We start from the raw sequence: 18,716 nt of genomic DNA, 5'->3' as shown, positions 1-18,716 counted from the left end.
TTAGAAATTTTTGCTTGAGTATCTGTCTGTCTTCTCTTACCCTCTGTCCCCAGCATCGTGTTGGATTGCTTTATTAGGAAGTTTTCCAGGGGGCTGACCCAGAGCTTAGGGTTCAGATAGGTCTTTGGAATGTCTATTAATAGGACTGAATTTGTGTGAAGTGAGAGCAGTTAGTAAGGGATGAAAAAAAATTGGCATGAGGCCTCTCTGGTGGTGGTAGAGGTGGGTGGTCACATATTAAGGAAATAATGAATGACCTTTAAAATTAGGTGGAATGGATGAAATATTGAAGGAAAGTCTGGCTGTTAATAGAGCCGTTAGAAGAAAAAGAAATTAAAGGGAAAAGAAATAAACAATTGAAACACAAGTTGTCAGATTACCAGTGCTTCTCTAATGTGTAATGATATTCTAAGGCTTTTGTACAACTCACTTTAGTTTGAAGAATCAGAGGGGGAAGTTTGATTTTTATATGGAAACATGGTTTCATTAGTAAATATGTATTTTTTTTTTAGGTAGTCCTATTTCTATCACTCTGTGTGTGTGTCTATTTATATATACACTTATATTCCAGGGGTTGGTATGTTTCTGCTTGTAAATGACGATTATAATTGGATTCCTGATATGTCGACAGATTGGGTTTTCTAGTATGTATGGGTGGGATGTTTTTCCTCAGCTCTAATAACGTTCAGTGTGCAGTTAGCCCTGTGAGATTTGGAAAAGATTATTTGCTCCTGAAAAATCCAAAACAACATTGAATGTTGATTCAACAAGTATAGCAATTATTGTTCAAAACATGCCCTTTTCATATAGGTTTATCAGTATTATGAATTCACAAGTATGCATAAATAGTGAATTATGTAAAGCAAACTAGCTTTAGGTTCCATACTTTGTAATGTGTAATAATTTTAGCTAATAAAATGGTTTAGTAACATTCTTTACTGAATTAGATCAAATGTAAAAACCAGCACAGAATCAGGGTTTTGTAGCTGATTTATAAATAACTGCTGAAAGCCTCAGGCTTAAAATTAAATTTGGTTTAACAGGGCAAATTTTATGTGACACTTGTAACAACTTAGAGAGATGTTTATTAAAGATGGTTAATAAGCCCACTGAGACATATTTGACCATTATTTAAAGGAGATGAAATGTGAATTTACATTGAAAATTGGAAAGATAAAAGATCTCTGGAAATAGAACATTTGAGTGTGTCCCATTCTACATATAAGGCAATCTTCTTTTTTCATCGTTGCATTAAAACCATACATTTCTGTTTTAATCACTTACATCTTTATTTCTGTCTCCTCAGTGGTCTCATGTTATTATCAGTTGACGTGGTTACCCTGAGCATAATTGTTTCCAACTGTTCCTATTAATACTTCCTCCTCTTATTATGTGTGATTGAAAAAGTGAAAGTTGCTCAGTTGTGTCCGACCCTTTGTGACCCCATGGACTATATAGTCCATGGAATTCTTCAGGCCAGAATATTGGAGTGGGTAGCTGTTCCTTTCTCCAGGGAATCTTTCCAACCCAGGGATCGAACCCAGGTCTCCCGCATTGCAGATGGATTCTTTACCAGCTAAGCCACAAGAGAAGCCCAACAATACTGGAGTGGGTAGCCTATTCCTTCCCCAGGGGATCTTCCCAACCCGGGATTTGAACCGCAGTCTCCTGCATTGCAGGCAGATTCTTTACCACCTGAGCTATCAGGGAAGCCCATTGAAAGGATGTAAAAATTAATATTTTCACTTGGCTTTTCTTTCAAATTCTGTTGTCCTGTTTTCTTTTCTTCCTCTCCTTCTCTTTAGCCACAAAGGGTGATGAAATTCACAGTAGTCACAAAATAAATCAGTATTCATTGAACAGCGTTCTCTTTCCGTTACAGTGCTAGGCATCAGTGACCATCCAGAAGGAATTGAACAGAGAAGCCATGTGTGAGTGTCTAATGGTGGACCATGTGGCTTGGTCCCTTCATAAGTATAGCATGTTCATTTTCAATATAAATTTGCTCTCAGAGTTTCCTTTTTGCCTTCCACATTTTTATTCCTTGAGCATGTTTCCCTTTCCTGAGTCCTTTTTTCCTATCTTTCTGTCCCGCAGATAAACCTTGTTTAAGACTTCTTCAGTTTTATTCTTTATTTTGCCAAATTTCAATTTGTTTTAGAGGGTAATACTGATACATACTCATATAATGGATAATGATTTGTATTAATATTAAGAGTATATGTTTTTATTCTGTGGTCTGTAGATATAAGGAGTTAATTTGATGCAGCAATTCTGTTTGCAAAAAGATTTTTAAAAGAGATGGTATATAACAGTTATAAAAGTTTTATACTGCTAGCCTGTTTTTATTTTTATTTTTAGTAATCATTATGTGATTGAATTTCCTTTCTTTCATCTTTGGCCAGATATAATGAAGGGCTTTTATATTATTTCCTACTTTATTTTTAGTGTAGTATATTTTTTCAATTAAAAAAAAAAGACCCAGACTATTGTTAGGTCTGCCACTCTTTAATGAATCATTGGATTGGAAAATAACTCATTATATCATCAGGCAGAGATATGTTCCTTTATTTGCATGTAGATAGTGGAGATGAATAATTTATCAAATGTTATTAGTACGGGCTCATATTGCTGAAGTCTCAGCAGGATATAATGAAATTTGTCTCATGCTAGTATGAAAATAGCATGCCTTTGCATAGTCATTATTGAACTTTTGGCATCTCTCAGAACTATTATGTTATCATGCCAATCTTGCTCACCTCTTCATTAACTGGACTTGTGATGGAAGAGTTGAACTTATCTGAAATCTGTGAAATCTGGTATGCCAAATGCTTGCCTGAGTCGAGCTGTTTCTCCATCAGAGCAAGAATTTTCAGAGTAAATGAAGTACTTAATGTTTCTTATTAAAGTGATTAGTACAAAAAGGCTATGACTAATGGTTTTATTACTTCTAGTCCTGAAAAGCTGTCTGTACAGGAGATGTTTAAGCAATGTATCTTTCTGAATTCAGGGATGATGAAACATACATATAATTGCTTATATGAATCTTATATCTGTGCTAATTATGTATTTGAAGTTATTTTAAATAATTGCTTTAAAAAATTTGGCTTTGATTAGCTTGTGGCATGACTGTATGTGAAGGTCAACAAATCTCCCCACAAGCAGCAATAAAACTGGACAAATGGTCAAAAACAAACCATTCTGGCACTGTGGAAATTGACCAATAGCAGTCAGCAAACTGAGAAGTGTTTCTTTGTGGGAACAACTGAACTTTGGGTAAAAACAGTATGAGTCTAAGGTGTTTGTGCTTTCGGTAAGAACAGTGTGAGTCTAAGGTGGTACTGTTATTTTCTTTCCCCAGCTCCATAGGCAAGGTTGTTCACCTAGGGCAGAGCAGGCTGTGAAGACCAGCAGCTTCACTGCTGCACCAAGAAGCCTCAGTTGACTTGGAGAACTGTTTAGACTTTAATGGCAAGTGGCTAGGGGTGAGTAAGTTGGAGGCTGGGGAGCGGGGGTCGGTAGGTAGGGGATGGAGTGTCTCTGACTCTATATACCTGAAGTTGTAGCTTGTTTGGCAGAAGTAGTAGACAGACAGACTAGCCACAGCTTTAGCAGAGACTTCTGGGAAGTGAGACAGAGAGAGGATGCCTGATAACTCTTCACAGACTGAAAGTTGATTAGAGGGTACATGTGCCCAGCAGGGACCAGAGTGGGCCCAAGCCACTTAAACTTACCTGTCTGTTGGAGCTTGCATGCACACCCTGAGAAGATGGGAGAGGACCCAAAAAAGTCCAGGAGAAAGTAAAAGGTGGGGCAGACTTGAAAATGGCCCTAACATTGAATGCTCTCAGCTCACACACAGATTAGTCAACAACACGTAGTTAGGACTTTTACTGGCTTAAGGCATTTGAGCATATGTTGACTAGTCCTTCACTTAGCTTTGCTATGCAGATACAGAATTGGTTGCTAGAAAGTTATGTCTGGGGGCATAAAAGCCAAAAAAACCAAGAAGGGAGATCAATGGCCGTTCATTGTGGAGACATAGAATTCACAGATTTAGTCCATTGTTTAGTGAATTACTAAACAAAGACAGCAGCAACCTTTAGGAGATAAATTTGAATTGGGAATTGCTGCAATATATTACCTAAAATTTCTAATATTTAATAGAATATTATAATAGATATAAAGAAACCAAATATACATGTAAGTGAGCCACTTTGCTGTGTAGCAGACATTAAACACAACTTTGTAAATCAACTATGCTTCAATGAAATGAAAACAAAACCAAGTATAACCATAATCAAGGTGGGACAAAGCAATAAGTATCAATTGTCTTTGGCCAGAAGTGGTGGATTTAGAAGACAGAGACTTGATAGAACTAAGTGAAGTGATGTTAAAAGTCTTAAGAAAAGGATGATGACAGTGACTTGAATAAAGAATTACAAAATAATGGAAATTATATGAGAACCAGTGGAAAATCTGGAGTTGAAAAGTACAGTACCTGAAGTGAAACATGCATTAGAGAGGTTCAACTGCAGATCTGAGATGGCAGAAGAACATTTGTGGATAGACTAGGAGAAAGACCAGGCTTAGGTAGAAGGGCAGATGAAAAATGAGAAAGGCCTCAGAGACCAGTGGGACATCTGACACACCAACAGATGTATCATCATGGGAGTCACAAAAGAATCCAATAAAAAAGCAATAACAACAACAACATTTTTTAACAGTACTGGATGAAAACTTCCGGAAGTTGATGAAAACTGTTACTTTTGGATCCAAAAAGCTAAGTGAGTTCCATGTGGAAAAATCCCAGAGATCTGCACCTATGCACATCATAGTCATCGTTGAAAGAGAGGGAAAATCTTTATTGCATAAGACAAATTACATATTAATACTATGTGTGAGAGAACAAAAAGATTAATGGTTGACTTCTCATCAGAAGCAACAGAGGTCAAAGACAGTGGAGTGATGCATTCGGTACTCAGAGAACAAAACTGTCAACCAAGATTTCTATATTTAGCAAAAGTATCCTTCACAAATAACAGCAAACTAAAGACATTTCCAAATACCAATTTTTCTTGGTTTATAAGAAATATTAAAGATAATTTTTCAGGCAGAAAGTGGTGCCAAATTGGAAATTCCCAGGAGGAAATGAAGAGTGCTAGAAGTGGTGATTTGGAGAAGGCAGTGGCACCCCACCCCAGTACTCTCGCCTGGAAAATCCCATGGACGGAGGAGCCTGGTGGGCTGCAGTCCATGGGGTTGCTAAGAGTCAGACATGATTGAGTGACTTCAATTTCACTTTTTACTTTCATTCATTGGAGAAGGAAATGGCAACCCACTCCAGTGTTCTTGCGTGGAGAATCCTAGGGATGGTGGAGCCTGGTGAGCTGCTGTCTATGGGGTCGCACAGAGTCGGATGCGACTTAAGCGATTTAGCAGCAGCAGAAGTGGTGATTATGTGGGTAAATATATTGTACTCTGTACATGGTATTTTTAACATTTTAAAAAACATGCAATTGTATAAAACAACAATTCTAGCATTATATTTTTGGGTTTATACAACTATTTGAGGGCTTCCCTGGTGCCTCAGATGGTAAAGAATCTGCCTGCAATGCAAGGGACCCAGCTTTGATCCCTGGGTTGGGAAGATCTCTTAGAGAAGGGAATGACTGGCCACTCTCTCCAGTATTCTTGCCTGGAGAATTCATGGACAGAGGAACTTGGCAGGCTACAGTCCATGGGGTTGCAAAGAGTTAGACATGACTGAGCAACTGAACTGAACTGATGTTAATATATGTGATGACAATAGCACAAAGGAGGAAGAAGGAAAAGAAATGAAGCTGGGACAGTTGAATATCTGTGTGCAAAAATAAAGTTAGACCTTTATTAAAACAAAAAAAGTAACACAGTGGGCCCTAGACCCAATTATTAGAATGAAAATGATAAAACTTGCAGAAGAAAATGTAGGAGAAATCTTTGGGCTTTTGGTCTAGTCAAAGAGTTCTTAGATATGACACCCAAAGCATGAGCTATAAAATAAAATATAGGTAAGTTGAGCTTCATTAAATTTAAAAAAGCTTCAGTTTTCAAAATATGCTATCATGAAAGTGAAACTCTAAGCCACAGACTGAGAAAATATTTACAAATCATATATGTCATAAAGGTCATATAACCAGAATATGTAAAGAATTCTTATAATTCAATAATAAGACAAACACTACAACTAAAATATTGGCAAAATACTAGAGTAGACATCTCTCAGAGAAAGAGAGCCCAGTAGGGTGTGTGTGTGTGTGTGTGTAAAAGCAGGTATTATTATGTTACTTGTTCCCACCATCATGGAGGCTGAGAATTCCCAATGTCTGTAGTCAACAAGATGAAGACTCCAGAGACCTGATGTGTAGTTCTGGTCCAAGCCCAAAGGCCAGAGAATCAGGAGAGTTGACAGTGTAAGTTCTGGTAGGCAACTGGGAAGGCATGAGACCCCAGAAGATCTAATATTTCAGTTTGAGTCTGAAGGCTGGCAAAGACTGCTTACTCAGCTCAGTAGTCAGATGGGAGGAGTTCCCTCTTACTCAGCCTTTTTGTTCTATTCAAGTCTTTGATTAATTGCACCAGTGTTAGGCTGAGCAATCTGCTTTACTCAAGTCTACTAATTCAAATATCAGTCTCATGCAGAAACACCCCCACAGACACACCCAAAATAGTGTTTGGCTAAATGTCTGGGCACCCTGTGGCCCAGTCAACTTTACGTATAAAATTTACCATTACAGTTGGCTAATCACATGAAAAGGTGTTCAGTATCATTATCATCATGTAATGCATAGTCACTCAAAGCACAGTAATATACCATTACATGCTCACTGGAATAGCTGTTCTCAGAAGTTACAGTATAAGGTCTTGGTGATGTGGAGAAACTCAAACCTTCATACATTGCTGGTGGGATGTAAAATGGTAGTACTTTCAAAAACAGTTTTTTCTTATAAAATTTAAATTTACAGCATAACCCACAATTTTCCTGGATATCTATCCAAGAGAAATGAACACATATATATGCATGAAGATCTGTATTCAGGTATTCATAGAAGCATTATTATAAAAGGTTAATTGGAAACAGTCCAAATGTTCATCAGCTGGTTGATAGGTTAACAAAATGTATCTTTGGTATGGGAGCAGGGATAGACTATAAATAAGCTTGAGGGAATTTTGGAGGTGATGTTCTAAATGTTCTAAAAATGGGTCATGATGACTGTACAGCTGTATAAGTTTATTTAAAATTGTTGAATTGTGTATGTACAATGGGTGAGTTATACAGGATGTACCTCAGTGATATTATTTAAAAAATCATATGTATATATATATAAATAAAATGGCAAAGTAAATACGGAAAATAATAATTAGGAAATATCAAGCAGATGGAAATTCTTTGTTCAGTTCTTCCAACTTGTCTGTAAGTCTACAGTTTTTTTATTTTTATTTTTTTTAATTTTATTTTATTTTTAAACTTTACATAATTGTATTAGTTTTGCCAAATATCAAAATGAATCTGCCACAGGTATACATGTGTTCCCCATCCTGAACCCTCCTCCCTGCTGCCTCCCCATACCATCCCTCTGGGTCGTCCCAGTGCACCAGCCCCAAGCATCCAGTATCGTGCATCGAACCTGGACTGGCAACTCGTTTCTTACATGATATTTTACATGTTTCAATGTCATTCTCCCAAATCTTCCCACCCTCTCCCTCTCCCACAGAGTCCATAAGACTGTTCTATACATCAGTGTCTCTCTTGCTGTCTCGTACACCGGGTTATTGTTACCATCTTTCTAAATTCCATATATATGCGTTAGTATACTGTATTGCTGTTTTTCCTTCTGGCTTACTTCACTCTGTATAATAGGCTCCAGTTTCATCCATCTCATTAGAACTGATTCAAATGTATTCTTTTTAATGGCTGGGTAATACTCCATTGTGTATATATACCACAGCTTAATTCAGAATTTTAATGGGTCTTAGTGTTCTGATTCTTTTGTAATGGTTTTTGAAAAATTGTTTAAAAACTTTTTTTTCTTAAATATCCAACCCTCGTGTGTCATTTTATCTCAGCTTTTTATTTTTTACTTCTTTGATTGACAGTTTGCCTTGAGCAGATGATCTGCTTTTGCACTTGGCCTTCAGGACCAGTGCCCAAGTGAACCCTTCCTACTTTCTATACATGTCTGTGTTAGAGACCACTCAGACCTGTGGAATGACACTCTGAAGATATTCCTATTTCTCTCATCTGTGCAGTATAAATGTGCAAATATTCTAAGCAAGGCGCTTATGACTGGAGGACTTGGCCACAGCTGCCTTTCCCTTTGGTAGTATTACTTAAGGTCAATGATTATATCTTCTCTGGGTCATTTTGTTTGTTTTCTTCTTTTTATAAAAGAAAAAGTTAAATGCGAATATCAACAGATTTGTTGAAAGCAGTAAATTAAAGTGATGTTGTATGACTCATGCTCACATATATTTATGTGCTTTATTTGAAGGTCACTCTGTGAGACTGTTGGGTCAGAAAAAGGATAATGGAAAACGTTTGGGGGGAGCACGACTGGATTTGCCAAAGATTAGGAAGAATCCACTCATCGAAATCATTTCCATCAATACTGGGTAAGCTTCTCTTGCATTTACTCATTAAACATTCAGTGTACTCTAGTTTTTTGTTTATTTGTTTGTTTTCCTGGCTATATGATATAGGAAAGTAATTGAACATTTCCATGGGAAAGAAAAATAAAAAATGAATTTTTTAAAGAATCATACCTGAATATCATTCCCTCTAAAATGTTCCCTGTACACAGTTATGCTTATATTTGCAGCAAAAGTTTTTGTCTTTATAAAGATAAAAAATAAAAAAATTAACATTATTCTAACTTTTCCTTTTTGGTTATAAACACGGATTTTATTTTTCAGCTCTGCCCTTGGATAAAATCTTTTTAAGAAGAGTATTTCATTCTGTAAAATGGTTACTACACCCATCATCTTTGACTATTTTTTGAGTGGGTTTTATAGTAAACATTGCCCAAGATCCTAACCATATTCTGATTCTTAACTATCTGAAATGAAGGTTTTTCAGTGTTACTTTTATGAGCCTTAAACTGCAAATAAATACACGTTGTGACTGGATATCAAGCACTATGAGTTCTGCCTGACTCTTAACTCCTGGAATAACCAGTCATACTTGGTTTTATTTCCTTTTGTTTAAATTATGACTGCATCTGATAAAGTTACTTATTTCCCACTTTGATCTACATTATCATAGGCTGATAATAAACTTAAATTTAAACCTCTAGGGGTCCCTCCATTTATGCATCTGCCTCACATTTCCTACAGATTTAAGCCTTCCTGCTCCTTTAAAATTTTATCTTCCTTCCCTCTTTTAAAAAATTGTTCTTTACCTGCCCTTTGCTTTCTTCATGCTCTTTCCCATTGAGAACAGGTGAACTTATCTTTCCTGCTTCAGCATCTTCCTGCCTCTTTCCCAGCCCGTGCCATCCTTTATCCCTACACTATGGCAACTGTCTTGTCACTGGTCATCTTTGCTCTTGTCTCATCACCTTCTGGTTCATCCCACCACTGCAACCAAAGACCAAGGAATGTTGATTTTTCCCTAAAAGCCCTGGAGGCCTTTTAGCTGACTTTGTGAACTTGTCCAGGACTAACTCTGGCTCTGTGTGGAAGATTCAGAACCTTCCCCCCAGCCCCAAGCAAGTCTTACGACTTCTCCACTCACTTCGGGCAATCCTGCTGACACTGTTGTGTGCACCTTTCTTTGGGTGGCTGCTTGTTCCTCCCTCATGACCAGACTGAATACCTTCCTTTACACCTACAGCATTCCCTGTTTGCCTTGATTGTGGCACTTTTCAGAAGGTATAATTTGTATTTTCTACTGCATCATGAGCATCGTGAGTTTAGAAAGTATTTCAGTTGTCACTGTTACTACCTCTGACTTCAGTGTCTAGTACAAAGTGAGTACTCGATAAATGTTGAATTAATGTTGTATTTTTAAATTATTTCTGATTTATTTGGCCATGTGTTTTTCAAAATTTCCTCTAGGTAGCCATTGTAAATGCATTAAGTTAAATTTCTTCCCCTATATTATAACTTAACATTGTCTTCTCTTGGACTTAGTGTTTCTTAAAATGAGGCTGTGGACTTTTTCAAGCTTGCTGGATATTTCCTTTCACGTTCTCATCGTCTTACATCTCTCATATTACTGTATAGGAAAGCCCCTTAGTAAGTAAATCAGCAAACATTCTTCCACTGTTAAGAGGATTCAGTTCATACTGTCACTCCTTGAGGTAAGAGTTTCTAAACTTCTCCGACTGCTAATCGTTCTCCGGAGTCAGTTGGAGCCTTATCACTTGTTCCCAGATGAAAGTATCTCTGTGACTGTTTGTCAACGATATCACTCTTAACACCTTTACCTTGATTTTTTTTTAAACCTCTGATAGAACTCATAGCTTTTTTTTTTGTTTATATTTAAATATTTTAAGAGTTCTATGGGTAATTATTTCTTTCAAGTGAAAATGATCACCTCCATCAAAATCTTACACTTTTCAAAGTTTTATGGCTTTCAAATTAAATATGGATATACAAATTTCATTTAAATGTTGTATTTATCAGTTAGGGAAAGGATTCCATTTGTAACAAATTTCATTCCATGTATTGGTAAATTATCAAAGTGACTTTTTTTAATTTAAATTTATTTATTTTAATTGGAGGCTAATTACTTTACAATATTGTATTGGTTTTGCCATACAGTTTTACAGTTCTAACTTAAAATGTAAAAGGGTATATTAGTTGCTTTAGCCAAGAAACAAATTGAAACTCTCAGATCATGCTAGATTGTGGATGAGCTGAGATGACTATTTATTTGATCATATTGTGTATAATATGAGTACCTTTATTTCTTAAATAACACTTATCTTTTCCTTCTATACTGTCCCAATTTTGTGTTCAATTATTCATCCTACTCATGTTTGCTGTATTGCATGTATAAATTTGGTCCACTCTTTTCCTTGTCCCAATTTACAATGTTCTTTTTTTTTTTTTTTTGAGATGAACCTTTTGAGGTCAGCTGCCCCTTGTCCAATGTCACTCTTATTTCTAGACTGTCCCTTATGGGGTAAGGACTCCTTGTAGACATAAATAGGCACATGTTTGTCTAATAGGATGATAAAGCTATATGGATATGACTCAATACAAGTGAGAATAAAATTAATCATTGCTAATGTATATATCAGTGCTAAAGAATATTCAAACTACCATACAATTGTGCTCATTTCACATGCTAGCAAGGCAATGCTCAAAAATCCTTTAAGCTAAACTTTAGCAGTACATGAACCGAGAACTTCCAGATGTACAAGCTGGATTTAGAAAAGGCAGAGGAACCAGAGATCAAATTGCCAACATTCATTGGATCATAGAGAAAGCAAGGGATTTCCAGAAAAACATCTGCTTCGTTGACTACACTAAAGCCTTTGACTGTGTGAATCACAACAAACTGTGGAAAATTCTGAAAGAGATGGGGATACCAGACCAACTTGCCTGTCTCCTGAGAAACCTGTCTTCTGTATGAGGGTCAAGAAGTAACGGTTTGAACCGGACATGGAACATCAGACTGGTTCCAAATTGGGCAAGGAATATGACTAAACAATAGCAACAACAATGTATGTTGCTTAATATGTGCCAGACACAATTCTGTGAAATGCGTACTTTTTCCTGTATTTAATCCTCAGAAGAGCCCAGGAGATTTTTTTTAGTAGATGAGGAAACTAGGTTACAGAGAAGTTTGGTGACTTCACATTGTCCTGCAGCTAGTAGGTGGCCGAGACTGTGACTTATCCACTGTTCCCATCAGGTATTTTTGTGGGTTCATAGGAACAAGGGGTCATATCAAGTGAGGGGACAGAATAATCTTTGCCTTATAATAACATTTGAAATGCTACACACACACACACACACACACACACACTGCACATCAGTATCTGTAGGCCACCCATGTTTCTTGCCTGTGGTTCTGATATCAACCCAGCACACACACACACACACACCCCACACACCACCACCACACACACACACACACACACACACACACACTGCACATCAGTATCTGTAGGCCACCCATGTTTCTTGCCTGTGGTTCTGATATCAACCCAGCACACACACACACACCACCACCACACACACACACACACACACACACACACACACACACACACACTGCACATCAGTATCTGTAGGCCACCCATGTTTCTTGCCTGTGGTTCTGATATCAACCCAGCACACACACACACACACACCCCCCACACACACCACCACCACCACACACACACACACACACACACACACTGCACATCAGTATCTGTAGGCCACCCATGTTTCTTGCCTGTGGTTCTGATAGCAACCCAGCCAGGAAGGAACAAGTGCCTAGGTGGTAGTTTTGGGAATGAAAAGCTAGGGTGGCAGAACTGTGAAATGGTTAAGAAGATGGGCTTTGGCATTCTTCAGTGGATTTATTTGTTACCATGGAGCTAGAAGTTCCAAAGAGCGGTTGGAGGTAGAAGTACAAAGCTGAAAAGAAGCCTTAGTTGGAGGGGGTGAGAATTGAGGTCATTGAAGGTGAATGGTCAGTGCCTGTGTACAGAAAATAAAAGAAGAGAGAGGAATTATTTATGAAGTAGAACTAGTCAGAGGTGAAGGTTTTATGAATGTGTAATGTCTAACTATTACTTCTGATTCCTTAAGGAGAAGTAATACTGGGATTGTTGTTGCTCTTCAGTTGCTAAGTCCTGTCCAACTCTTTGCAAACCTATGAACTGCAGCACACCAGGCTCCCCTGTCCTTCACTATCTCTTGGACTGCTCAAACTCATGTCCATTGAGTCGGTGATGCAGTCCAACCATCTCATCCTCTGTCGCCCCCTTCTCTTCCTGCCCTCAATCTTCCCCAGCATCAGGGTCTTTTCCAATGAATTAGCTCTTCACATCAGGTGAATAAAATATTGGAGCTTCAGCATCAGTCCTTTCAATGAATATTTAGGGTGAATTTCCTTTAGGATTGATTGGTTTGATCTCTTTGCTGTCCAAGCAACTCTTAAGAGTCTTCTCCATCACCACAGTTCAAAGATATCAGTTCTTCAATGCTTAGCCTTCTTTATGGTCCAACTTTCACATCTGTACATGACTACTGGAAAAACCATAGCTTTGACTAAATGGACCTTTGTCAGCAGAGTATGGTCTTTGCTTTCTAATATGCTGTCTAGGTTTGTCACAGCTTTCCTTCCAAGAGGCAAGTGTCTTAATTGCATAGGTGAACCACTTTGAAAGAGTGGGAAAATTAGAAATTTTGTTAGAAATTAGTAGGCTTTGCTAAACGATGATTACTATTTGGAGGAGTTCAACTATAAAGTGAGAGAGATGGTCTTCAGAAAGATTTTTCTGAGCTTGTTTATAGAGGCAGAGAGGTAAGGATTAGAAATATATTGACAGAAAGTGAACAGGGACAGTTGTGAAATAGGTAGATAGGTAAGTGCTGGGAGAAAGATGCTTTCATAATTCCTTAGAGATAGGATTTAAGGGCATAAGTTTAATTGTAGAACTTATCACTTCATTTTTCTTAAAGATTTTCACTGATTTAGAGAAAGATGTCCAGTCCCTCCATGCCATCAGGCAGGATGGAGGGTGGAGGTTCTATGTCACATTCCTTTATGCTGTGGTTGATACATTAATGCCATGGTCTCTTTTTGACGCCACTGACTTCAGATACAGCCAGTGCTTGATCAGAACAACCCCCACCTAGGATTTATCACTTTTCTTCTTCCCCTCTTTTCTGCCTTTGATGGTAGTGTTCAGCTGATATTCTACCCTTGGCATTTTCTGTAAACTGGAAGCCATATACAATCTGAGATTCTAATTAAATATTTGGCCAGAAATAATCTTGTTTCTGAGGATATATTTAATGAAATTTGAAGATGCATCCAGAGTGTTTTTTTGTTTCTAATTTTTTTTTCCCTTTCATTACATTCATGGAGTGAGGTCATGGTTCTGACACACAGGAGAGTAGGAAATCTGTGGATATTTATGTAGAAGCGTATCAATCAAGTGTTCTGGTCAGTATAATGGGGAGTCAACATGTGCATAAAAGGAGGAAGTATGCTGAGGCTGAAAAGCTCAGTGTTTTGTCCAGGGACCCCATTTATGTGATTGCTTTATTTGGTTATTTATTGTTTAGTAGTGAGAATGGAGTGTGGAGATAGAACATAGTGCTGGGGACAAAAGGTTAAATATCAGAAATTGGGCCATAAAGAAAATCTCTGGTTCATTTTGCCTTCTCTGTCACTATTAAAGTCATCATTTTTGACAGTCCCTTGGCAATTTTTGTTCTTCCTAAGCCAGGAGTTGGATGCTGCTCAGAGGTTCTGATATGAGGTATGTCATTTTTTAGACACTACTATCAGATTATCACCAATTTGAAGGGATAATCCTCCACAAGGCTAAACACGTCTTAGAAAATACCCTCTGACCCTGTAATACTTTACTGATACTTTCTCTTTTAAAATTTATCTTGTCTTTCTTGTTATTTGCCATCTGCCAGACATAAAATGATGGTATATGGGAACTTTTAAGGGGAATCTAATTTTTTTGAAATTACATACTTCAATTCATTTTCATTTTTAAAGTATCTGTTACTTCCCCTCCCCGCCCCATGACACTTGAGCTTTGGGAAAATAAACTAATTTGGATGTTTTAACTTTTTTCTGTAATGTCCAGAATTTATAAGTCCCTATTCCAGAGCTAGATAGGTAGGTGACTGAATGAATGAAAGAGCAAAAGTGCGAATTTCTCTCATATAAGTGATGTTATTTTTAGAGACACAGAATTACTAGTAACATTTGGTTATCTTTCTGGTTCTAATGGTAAAACATGAAGTAGTTATTAACTTGATATAATCACAATGCATTTGAAAATACAATGATTATTGCTTACCACATTACCAGGTATTGTGTTAGATATTATGACATATACAAAGATAAACATTTCTGGAGTCAAAAGGTGACCAATACTGACTGAAATAATCTAAAACATGAGCACATGTATACCTGTGATGGATTCATTTTGATATTTGGCAAAACTAATACAATTATGTAAAGTTTAAAAATAAAATAAAATTTAAAAATAAATAAATAAATAAAACACGAGGCTCTAAATGCAGAGTAAATAGCACCTCCTCTGTGGGGAGCTTATTCTGTTCCATATTCTGGGGAATGAATGCTCATAGGTTCCAGCATGACCCTCGTCTAGGGGTGAGGGTACACAGCAGTGACTCCTGAGACCTCTGGAGGTAAGAGATGTGAGACCCTCAGTTATCCTCTCACTGCCCTTCTATGAGATGTGACAGCCACACAGAGAAATGGTCATCTTTTCCTTGACCTTTGTCATCAAACAAGACTACTGCCCTTATCAGTACATACGTGGAAAATGTAAACCTCAAATGCTGTTTTTTAATGTTACTTTTAAATTATAGCTTTCAGAAAATAATGTTCTGTTTAGAAAAAATTTTTGGAGGCATTTAATTGTAAGTGTTCTTATAAAGCTTGAATTAAGGTTCCAAAGAGATCCTTGGAGGGTTGAATATATGCAGTATCACACTTTTGTTAGGCTGAATCTTTCTAATATTTTGTAATTTATTAATATCTTAGCATAGTGTTGATAAATAAGATGTTCTTTTTTGCTCAGTTATACTGTACTGTTCTGTTCACATGTCTTGGTTGTATTAACTATGTCCCTATTCTGAATCTGCTCTCCTGAGAAAAGTTCCCTAAGCCTGGTGCCGTCCTCAGAGACATTCAGGTCCCGACACCTTTCTCTAGGAGACTGTATCTCAAGATAAAACATGTTCCAAAAAGCATTCAGCAGACTTAATAGTCACTCATTTACTTAACATTTATGGGCCAGAATCTTTTTTTTACATATAGACCACTGATTGACTATAAATTAATGTAAGTCAATTTTGTCATGTGTAACTCTAGAGGTTTTTTGATGGACAGTAGTAGCTACCAATGAGGATTAGTTTGCTTTCTACAACCCAGCTGTCAGGTTATAATGAAAGCAAGTCCCAGCGCAAAATCTGCAATCAGAGTTTAAGTAAACTGGCACCTTCTACCTGTTCTGGGTGATTAAATCAGACCTTGCAGGAAAGGGTCACTTGAGTCAGATGAGACAGTATGATTAGCCTCAGGCAGCCAGAATCCTCTACCCAGTGTCGAGAGTGAGTGTAAAGGAGGGACCAAGACAGAATAGTGTCCTTAAGGGTCAAACTGTTTCCATTGTTTCCCCATCTATTTGCCATGAAGTGATGGGACGGGATACCATGATCTTTGTTTTCCGAATATTGAGTTTTAAGCCAACTTTTTCACTCTTTTCTTTCATTTTCATCAAGAGGTTCGTTAGTTCTTCACTTTCTGCCATAAGGATGGTGTCATCTGCATATCTGAGGCTATTGATATTTCTCCTCGCAGTCTTGATTTCAGCTTGTGCTTCATCCAGCCTGGCATTTCACCTGATGTACTCTGCATATAAGTTAAATAAGCAGGGTGACAATAAACAGCCTTGATGTATTCCTTTCCCTATTTGGAGCCAGTCTGTTGTTCCATGTCCAGTTCTAACTCCTGGATGCAGGTCAGGTGGTCTGGTATTCTCATCTCTTGAAGAATTTTCCACAGTCTGTTGTAATCCACAGTCAAAGGCTTTGGCGTAGTCAATAAAACAGAAGCAGATGTTTTTCTGGAAGTCTCTTGCTTTTTCGATGATCCAGCGGATGTTGGCAATTTGATCTCTGGTTCTTCTGCCTTTTCTAAATCCGTCTTGAACATCTGAAGTTCATGGTTCAAGTACTGTTGAAGCCTTGCTTGGAGAGTTTGAGCATTACTTTGCTAGCTTATGAGATGAGTGCAATTGTGTGGTAGTTTGAACATACTTTGGCATTGCCTTTTTTTGGGATAGGAATGAAACTGACCTTTTCCAGTCCTGTGGCCATTGCTGAATTTTCCAAATATGCTGGAATATTGAGTGCATCACTTTCACAGCATCATCTTTTAGGATTTGAAACAACTCAACTGGAATTCCATCACCTCCACTAGCTTTGTTCGTAGTGAAGCTTCCTAAGACCCACTTGACTTCACACTCAAGAATGTCTGGCTCTAGGTTAGTGATCACACCATGTGGTTATCTGGGTCATGAAGATCTTTTTTGTATAGTTCTTTTGTGTATTCTTACCACCTCTTCTCAATATATTCTGCTTCTGTTAGGTCCTTCTAACGTCTAAAGAACATTTCTGTCCTTTATTGTGCCCATCTTTGCATGAAATATTCCTTTGGTATCTATAATTTTCTTGAAGAGATCTCTAGTCTTTCCCATTCTGTTATTTTCCTCTTATTTTTTTTGCATTGATCACTAAGGAAGGCTTTCTTATCTCTACTTGCTATTCTTTGGAGTTCTCCATTCAAATGGGTATATCTTTCCTTTTCTCCTTTGCTTTTCGCTTTTCGTCGTTTCACAGCTATTTGTAAGGCCTCCCCAGACAGCCATTTTGCCTTTTTGCATTTCTTTTTCTTGGAGATGGTCTTGATCACTACCTCTTGTACAGTATCAAAAACCTCTGTCCATTGTTCGTCAGGCTCTCTATCAGCTCTGATCCCTTGAATCTTTTTGTCACTTCCACTGTATAATTGTATGCGATTTGATTTAGGTCATACCTGAATGGTCTAGTGGTTTTCCCTACTTTCTTCACTTTAAGTCTGAATTTGGCAATAAGGAGTTCATGATCTGAGCCACAGTCAACTCCCGGTCTTGTTTTTGCTGACTGTATAGAGCTTCTCCATCTTTGACTGCAAAGAATATAATCAGTCTGATTTCGGTGTTGACCATCTAGTGATGTCCTTGTCATCTCTTGTGTTGTTGGAAGAGAGTGTTTACTATGATCAGTGCGTTCTCTTGGCAAAACTCTGTTACCCTTTGACCTGCTTCATTTTGTACTACAAGGTCAAATTCGCCTATTACTCTCAGTATCTCTTGACTTCCTACTTTTGCATTCCAGTCCCCTGTAATGAAAAGGACATCTTTTTTGGGTGTGTGTTCTAGAAGATCTTGTAGATCTTCATAAAACCATTCAGGTTCAGCTTCTTCAGCATTACTTGGTTGGGGCATAGACTTGGATTAATGTGATATTGAATGGTTTGCCTTGGAAACAAACAGATAATTCTGTCATTTTTGAAATTGCACTCAAGTACTGCATTTAGACTCTTGTTGACTGTGAGGGCTACTCCATTTCTTCTAAGGGATTCTTGCCCACAATAGTAGATATAATGGTCATCTGAACTAAAATCTCCTATTCCACTCCATTTTAGTTCACTGATTCCTAAGATGTTGATGTTCACTCTTGCCATCTCCTCTTTGATCACTTCCAATTAAAAGACGCTTACTCCTTGGAAGGAAAGTTATGACCAACCTAGATAGCATATTCAAAAGCAGAGACATTACTTTGCCAACAAAGGTCCATCTAGTCAAGGCTATGGTTTTTCCTGTGGTCATGTATGAATGTGAGAGTTGAACTGTGAAGAAGGCTGAGAGCCAAAGAATTGATGCTTTTGAACTGTGGTGTTGGAGAAGACTCTT

The 18,716-nt window shown here is 37.6% G+C and overlaps 1 protein-coding gene across 6 annotated transcripts in view; it reads left to right on the top strand.

The window, feature by feature from the left end:
• The window catches only part of CDKAL1 (CDK5 regulatory subunit associated protein 1 like 1), a 730,510-nt gene that overhangs the window by 231,022 nt on the left and 480,772 nt on the right, over positions 1–18,716 (top strand). For all 6 annotated transcript variants that reach the window (XM_061398740.1, XM_061398739.1, XM_061398736.1 and 3 more), the window contains one exon: positions 8,532–8,652. In XM_061398740.1, coding sequence (XP_061254724.1) covers positions 8,532–8,652 — 121 coding nt within the window. The remainder of the gene's footprint in view (positions 1–8,531; positions 8,653–18,716) is intronic.

Source organism: Bos javanicus, chromosome 23 (assembly GCF_032452875.1).
Source record: "Bos javanicus breed banteng chromosome 23, ARS-OSU_banteng_1.0, whole genome shotgun sequence".
Classification (NCBI taxonomy): Eukaryota; Metazoa; Chordata; class Mammalia; order Artiodactyla; family Bovidae; genus Bos; species Bos javanicus.
Note: the sequence above shows the minus strand (reverse complement) of the source record. Positions and strands in the feature narration are given on the sequence as shown.